At 35.1% G+C, this 7,918-nt stretch overlaps 1 protein-coding gene across 5 annotated transcripts; it reads right to left on the reverse strand.

The window, feature by feature from the left end:
* Window positions 1–355: 355 nt before the first annotated feature.
* On the reverse strand, window positions 356–6,627 carry LOC126687128 (peroxisomal ATPase PEX6). Of its 5 annotated transcripts, none has more exons than XM_050381529.2 (16): window positions 6,171–6,626; window positions 5,436–6,086; window positions 5,115–5,358; window positions 4,883–5,009; window positions 4,452–4,635; window positions 3,941–4,123; window positions 3,507–3,791; window positions 3,247–3,318; window positions 2,647–2,733; window positions 2,407–2,529; window positions 2,181–2,291; window positions 2,053–2,091; window positions 1,835–1,956; window positions 1,617–1,761; window positions 1,377–1,457; window positions 356–763 (listed from the first exon to the last, which is right to left on the reverse strand). In XM_050381529.2, exons 1-16 carry the CDS (start codon window positions 6,429–6,431, stop codon window positions 674–676), a joined length of 2,805 nt encoding a protein of 934 aa, XP_050237486.1. In that variant the 5' UTR covers window positions 6,432–6,626; the 3' UTR covers window positions 356–673. The 5 variants fall into 5 exon arrangements, 3 of the variants coding, with proteins under 3 accessions (XP_050237486.1, XP_050237485.1, XP_050237487.1); XM_050381528.2 differs by having other exon boundaries at window positions 3,941–4,132; window positions 6,171–6,625; XR_007644046.2 differs by lacking the exons at window positions 356–763; window positions 1,377–1,457; window positions 1,617–1,761 and having other exon boundaries at window positions 1,863–1,956; window positions 2,181–2,298; window positions 3,941–4,132; window positions 6,171–6,627.
* Window positions 6,628–7,918: the final 1,291 nt, after the last annotated feature.

The raw sequence follows: 7,918 nt of genomic DNA on the forward strand, positions 1-7,918 counted from the left end.
CATTGGTATTTCATCATTCAAAAAATTCAAATTTTTATTAAAATTTTAATCGTAACCAAACCTTTTAAAGGTTTCGATTTAGTCAATATTGAAGTATTTGGTTTTAATTGTACCAAGCTCATGAAATCAAATGATAAACGGAGAACTATCAAAATAGATCATGATATGGTAATTCGATTCGCCAAACATATAAAATTGATGAGTACGGGTTGAACCTTAGCGGCTCCCTCCAAGCAAACACAAAATCCAACTAAAGTGGTCGAAGGCACAAAATTTCCCATTTATCAGTAATAAAAGAAATTCAGAATCCATGTTCATTGTCCATAACTTCATATTCAACTTCGGAAAAAGAAAATGCGCAAATAGACATATTTAAAAATGCTACAACCAACCAGCATGACATTCCAAAAACTACACGGACGATAAGGACAACCCATTAACAACTGTATTTTATGGCTAAACAAGTTATTATATACCAACCTGGGGTCCCATTTATGGGTTTCAAGTCATGGTTGACTCCACATTGTATGGGATTCTCTTATTACTACACTCTGTATCATAATATCTATAGTTCTCTAGTAAGTTGCCATAATTGACCCATCAAAATTCACATCACACGTACAGCAGATCGCCACGGTGAATTAGAATTATCTTACAGCAGCTATCGATGATTTCATTTCGACGATCCTTCAAACTGATCTCGCAGCGCTTCATACTTCTTAAGCTCTGCTATGGACAGAGAGGGAGACAGCTCAGCCAAGACCTGCAAGTTGATCAGAAAAACCATTGTATGTTAGGACTTTCTAGTTGGATAGAATAACAGATTAAGTTAATCTTAACAGCCAATGGAAAAGTCAAATGTAGCTCTTTTCAACTAATTAAACTCACTTTAGTCTTCACATGAAACGTACAGAATTGCTTAATATGTTCCAAAATTTAGGATCATTCTTTAGTTTATAGTGTCTCAATTAAATGCATATGCCAAATTTTGTACTCTCATTTAGACAATGCAATTTCATTTTTTTATTGTACTCCTGATTACTACTTTTTCAACTGAGGCATAAGCTTTATTTTTTTCTCCTTTTCGTACTTATCATGAATATTGTTGTTCAAGGAAAGGAAAGGGAGATGAGGGTTTTGTCATCATTAGGGGTGAGAAACAATTCGATTAAACCGAATTAACCAATCTATTTTGGTTAATTCAGTTAAAAGTTTTTGGTTAACTCAGTCGATTAGGTTATTTAACTTTTTTGATTTGATTATTGTTAAAAGTTTTAAAAATTTGATTAACTGGATATTTATATTCTTTTATTTATTTTCAATTATTATTCTTTATAATTGTCAGTTTAAGCAAACAACCAATGAATCATACATACCTTTATAAAATCATCATATTCAACAACCACTGAATCAGCTTGATGAACCTGGGATGAAGACTCTGAATCTGAACCCAAAACCTGCAAATAAAAGGGTAGTTTGCTAAAAATAGAAGGGAGATGGTGATCAAATCATGCTAATTTGAAGAAAACGCACTTTTGGGACATCAAATGTCATACAGTTAAATAGCATTTACTGTAACAATGCATGCTCCCATGAACAGTAACAAATAAAATTACCTTGCGCTTTGCAGCATGAAACCAAGCATCCGCACATAAAGCATACATGTCTGCACCAGTGAAGGTTTGGGGGCATCTCTTTGCGATTGAGTAAAGAGAAATATCTTGATGCAATGTAAACTTACGGGTAAGTGCCTTAAGGACCCTAGAAGTACAGAAATGGATTAGAACGGGAATAAATAATATATTTAAAAGAAAAAAATGTTAAGAAAGCCAACCGTTCCCTGTAAGATGCATCAGAATTAACTCCAACGTATAGTAGCTTATCAAATCGGCCAGGACGGAGAAGCGCTGCATCAATCAGATCTGGTCTATTGCTTGCACCTATGATAAACAGGTCCTAAAGACCAGAAGAAGAAAAAAATCTCCTTTTAATTAAAAAGATACAGCATAAAAAAAAGTAGGCTATTATACAAAGGGGCCATTAGCACATTACTTGTGTAGAGTCATTTAGGCCATCAATTTCTGCAAGCATCTACTGCAGAAGACATTTTCCACATTAAGTAACCATTATTGGAATTACAAGTACCACTTCTTGCTGAAAAATAGCAAAAATATTTTTACCTGAGAAACTACTCTGTCCATAACACCCCCAGAATCTCCTGAGGCACCCCGGGCTGGAGCAAGCGAATCAAGCTCGTCAAAAAATATAACACATGGACGTGCTGATCTTGCCTGCAAACTATCCATAACATGAGAATTTAAGAGGAAAAAATAATTTTCAATGCTTGTTTCAAACAATTGAGCAGAGAGAGATATTAGTTGGTCCAAAAAGGCCAAATACACTTACCTTCTGAAAAATGTCGCGGACATTTTTCTCAGACTCTCCTATGTACATGTTGATCAGTTCAGGCCCTTTTACACTTAAAAAGTTCAAGGAACATTCTGTTGCAACAGCTTTTGCGAGTAAAGTCTGCGCTTCAAAAGTATATAACAAAAGGAATTGTCAAGAAGTGACTACTTCTAATTCAGATTTAACCAGCGCAACCTATTGAAATATTTTACTAAAATTTGCTATATTTAAACTTACTTTTCCTGTCCCTGGAGGACCATATAGCAGAACACCAGAGCGCTTACGCAATCCAGATGAAAACAAATCCTTATGCAGGAGAGGTAACTGCAAATAGAGAAAACAAATAATATGAATAACATCCGATGAGTAGAAACTTGAAGTTGGTTATCAAGCTTGAAAATCAAGAGAGAAAATAGACGTAACGCCCTAAAAATCTCGAGTCTCTTTTTTAACTATCTGAACGAACGAACAAGGGACCACAGAACTTAACAAGCTTAATTCTTAGTCCTGGGAAATTCTAACATATAATTTTCTTTTAACATAGTCATAGATCCATAAAAGATACAGTAAAGTTGATATGTTATTCGACGGCTAAAATTTCCATTCTGAAGATTTAAGAACTTTATGATTGTGCTGAACATAGAGAGACTATTATTCCTCATCTAGCAGCACGATCAAATCAAAAGGACATATTTGTATGTAATTATCACATTCAAATATAACCTTCTAAGAAACAAAGGTAAAAGCAGCTGTAAGGATTAACTTTTAATAAAATACATTTTGTTTACAAATAATAAAAAAAAATACATTCTTGATAGAAGTAAAGAAGATGCTCGCCTGAACAGTATCCAAAATTGATTTCTTCACATCCTCAAGCCCTCCAACATCTTCCCATTTTACATTTGGAACCTGCAATGAAGACATGTAGACTCAAACAAATTTCTAGGCACAGCAAAATGTTCCATAAAAATGATAAAGACAGAGCCACATCATATAGCTACAATTAAAAATATCTGCCAAAAGGAAAGACAGCTCTCTACTTGATATTACAATATAAGCCTATTGAGTTTGAATTGTCATTGAAGAGCTAAAAAAACCTTTGGAGTACCCAGTGCTGATGCATTCCTTTTCTTAGATCGCTCCAATGCTTTAGGCAAGTATTCCTTCCCCATAACCTGAGGTATAGAGTTGCATGATTCATCTTTCTGCTCTGCTTTGTCTGCATGAGAATTTTCCTTATCTGTAATATCAGTTTCATCAGCTTGCATAATACCCTTTGAGATTAAGTTTGAGCCAGCATCAGCGATTAAAGCACGTAAATCCCTAGGCATGAAACCAGATGTCTGTCCAACTATGTCCTTCAGAGAGTCTTCTAACCCAGTCTGCAAGTAGCAACTAATCGCATCAAAGTCAGCAGTCATGGCTAAAATAAAAACTTCTATCATCATGGGAAGAATGGGTTCATAGAGACGCTACAATCATATGCATGATAAATATGAAAAGATTAAAAAAAATTACTCTATTGACATACAGTAGAGAGGAGATTAGAACCACGTTGCAGTAATTGGGATATCATTGCAGCCCGTTGTTCTTCATCCATAGAGCCCATGCTTATTTCATGGCTAAAGCAACGTCTCACAGTGGGCGGTAGTCCCTCAGAACTCTCCGCAGATGCAACAAATAGCACCTGATGCCTAATTAACTTTCCAGCATCCTTGAGTAACTGCATCAATCAGGTATAAGAGTAAGGACTTGAAAAATCCTAACAGCATTAAAGTCCTTTAGCTTTTCTAGTAACAATCATGTAATATTGTGTTCATTCTTGTCCCAAAAGAGAAATTCCTTTAAACTAATTTAGTTTTGTGAAAATGTTATTCCAATGTGTATAAAAGTTTTTCCTTTCTTTTGCAACTGCTGTTTCGTCCTTTCATGTATCTTTATCTATTTTTATGCTGAAAATCATGTTTTGGATAAAGGATAATAATTTTGATCGAGACTGGTAGTCAAAAAGAAGACATAATGGTACACTGAAAAAATCTTACAGGATCATCATCTGATTTTCCATCAGAGTACTTGTTATTGTCCTCAGGAACTGGTTGAGTGAATTCCCTTATGACTGATGCAACTTCTGAGATGAGACCCACTTGATCATTTGGTGAACCATCATTTGAGCTCAAATTTCGGAGGACATCAAAATGGCGGAGGAGTAATATTGCGGGTGAGTATCTGTCACAAGATCGTGACATGAGGATCAAGTTTGGAGAATACATACTTGATTACAGAAGCAATAATGACAGCAAAAGATATCACTCTCCTTTTCTAGTTATTAAAGTACAGAATGATAAGCGAAATGGCCATTTAAGAGTCTAAAATCTACAAGCATGTTGTGATTATATATGACTTAATACTACTTTATTGGGCGAGGCTTGAGTATTCCATAGCTTATAAATCTCTGAACAATTAAATGCATCACCTTTGAGCTGTGTTGAAAGCTTGAGCAAATGCCTTTCTGTCAGCCATTAGATTGTGACAGCTGAACTCCACAACATGAAGGCCCAATCGACGGGAAATGTATCTCACAACAGTCCTCTTTCCACATCCTGCAAGGAAAAAAATACCAAATAACATTGTATTTGGGGGAAAGTCTGATAATAGCAAATATTGCTTTTGTACCTAAATACTGAATTACAAGGGAAGACGGTTACCTGCTGGACCATATAATAGGACAGAAACTCTAAATTTTGAAGCAAGAGCAGATGGGCACAAAGGTGGTGCAAGTACATATGCTAAACTTTTCACTGTGTCCTGTTGAAAAGGGGCAAAATCTTTAGGTTCACCAATCAGCAAATCTGGGGGAAGAGCAGAAGGAACAGTTCCCCCAAGCACAAGGGCTGTTTTCGTGCAATTGATCCGAAGGATGGCTTCATCTGATGGCTCCATTGCCACAACCTGAGGATATCAATTACCTTTGAATGAGAGCCAATCACACAATCTCAGTACTTGGTGGGAAAATACAGTTAAATTACCTTGAAGTAAACAACATCATCATTTCTATTTTGCGAACTTTTGCTGCAATGAATACAAACAACAGAATTGCAATTCCAATGTATACAGATGCTGAAAACATCCCCTCTTGCAAGAAACCTATCAGCTTTAAAGTAGTCGTGTAATGCCAAATCAATCATTTCTTGACGATCTTGAGCTTCAACAGAAGAACTTCCTTTCAAAGACTCAAGTGTACCACATTCTGGTATCTTAACAAAAGAAACTCTCAAATGCGAGGCATATCTCGGCAATTGAGCCAAAGGTTCCAACGCTAAATGTATCAAAGAATCATCACTCACTTCTCCGCAACTCTCATCGCCACCATTCGAATCACAAAAAAGAGACACTAACTTATCATTCCCTTGACGAACAAGCGAATTCAAACAAGACACATGCAAGTCAAGGTTAAAAGCTAACAGTGGAGACAAATACGCAACTTCACAGTCCAAAACCCGAGGCTCATCCGAACCAAAATTATACGAAGGAAAAACAAGCATTGTACGAGAAGTCCGCGAATTCGGCACTCTACTAACATCATCATCACATACTAAATGACCATAATTTCCAGGAGGATCTAAAACCACAACCTGTCCAATCCTCCTTATATTCGTTTCAGTATTCTTGATAAGCACCTAACAATTTAAACATTATAGGTAAATAATTTCACCAATTTTAAGCTAATAAATTGAAAATTGATAAAAATAAAACAAAATTACCAAAGAACCAGAAGTGACGGCTAGTTTTTTGAGAACAGCAGTGGAAAGAGCAACTAAAGCAGAATCGTCGAGAGAGTTTGTTTTAGACTGTAGTGGTCCGATTTTGTCCTCGGAGAATCGAAGAATTCCGGCCGGTAACATCAGAGACGGTGATTTGTCATCGTCTTTGGATTGGTCAGCCGTGGAAGGAGAATTAAGTAAGGATTGGACGAGGAATTTGGTTGAAGAGAGGATTAGAGGTTTTCTCCTTCTCTCCACCATTACTGGTTATCTATCTGAAACCCTAGTTTACATAAACGGTTAATGACCGATGTGAATGAATGCGGAGTGCAGCATAGTTATCTTCAACCTCCGGCTGCAGCTGCTGATATTGCAGTTGGATAGAACTTCAATATAGCGCTAATCGAGGAATGTTGACGCCAACAACTTAACCGTTATAACGTCAACACCGCATAGCAGCAGCCAATTCTTTTATGAGTAAAGTATCACAAACCTCCCCTGAACTTGCCGCGAAGTATCAAAATACACTCAAGTTTGTAAAATTGGATTAAATTATTCCATAATTTGGCAAAATCGGACCGGTTTTATTCTTTTAACAAAAAAAAAGAGTGAAATAACTTAATTTAAAAAAATAACCTTGACTAATCCTAATTAAACATTTTAATCCTATTTAATTTAAAATTTAATTAATATAAAATTGGAGACTTTTTCTACCCTTTTCCCTAATTAATTTTAATTACTCTCATAATTAACCTAATTATTCCTAATTAACTAATCCTAATTAATTAATCCTAGTCTTCTTCTTCCACCATCAACCACCTACGACCTCTAAACATCAACCATCTCCGCCGACCGACCACCGTCGAAAAAAAAACTTTGGCTACCCCACCGTGACCGACCCACCTAGACCCGCTGGATCTGTTCTTCATCGCGAAGAATAGATCCGCTAGAACATGTTCTTCATCGTTTCTTGCAATGGAGCTGTCAAAATTCTTTCCTAGTTGCCTGAAATTTTTTTACGGTCCGATATTTTAATTGGTTTAGTTTTAAATGATATAGAGTAGTTAAAAATAAAAATGATTCTTGTTTTTTAGTTAAAAATTAATATAGTTTTTAAACTTTTAAAATTATAAAAAAATAATACATTTTTAAAAATTATTAAATGTCAATTTTGTGAATAAAACAAATATTAAGGATTATTTTAAGCTTTTAACCATCTAAAATCACCTAAAACCATCTAAAACCGCATAGTGCGTTCACTCTCTAGGCCGAGAGTGGAAAAGGGGTAGTTGATATGTTTTTGCATAGTTTTAGGGTGATTTGATCCATTTATGCGAACTTGGGCTTATTTGATATTTCGTGTCAAGTTCAGAATTTTTTTTGGTAGATCATTGAAAAATGAGGTATGTTTGAAAAGAGAGAATTAAAAAAGAGTATTTTTTACAACAGCACCAAGTTAAAGCGTATTCTTGTAAATAATTCAAAAGTAAAATTGCAAAGTGTAATTTTTCTTTTATTTATGGTGTGGCTTTTTCTACCGTTATTTTATTTTGAGTGTACTTTGTTAATTTTACCATTAGATGAAAGTGATTAAAACTCATCCAATGGTGGAAAAATGAACAAAGTAAGCTTTATTTTGAAAAACAAAGTAATTGTAGACATACAATTCTTACAAGATATATATTACCTCCATTCCATTTTCGAAGTCCATTTTATTTTACACATTTATGATAGTGAAATTTTTTTAT

The sequence above is a fragment of the Mercurialis annua genome, linkage group LG6 (genome assembly GCF_937616625.2).
Source record: "Mercurialis annua linkage group LG6, ddMerAnnu1.2, whole genome shotgun sequence".
In the NCBI taxonomy this organism is placed as follows: domain Eukaryota; kingdom Viridiplantae; phylum Streptophyta; class Magnoliopsida; order Malpighiales; family Euphorbiaceae; genus Mercurialis; species Mercurialis annua.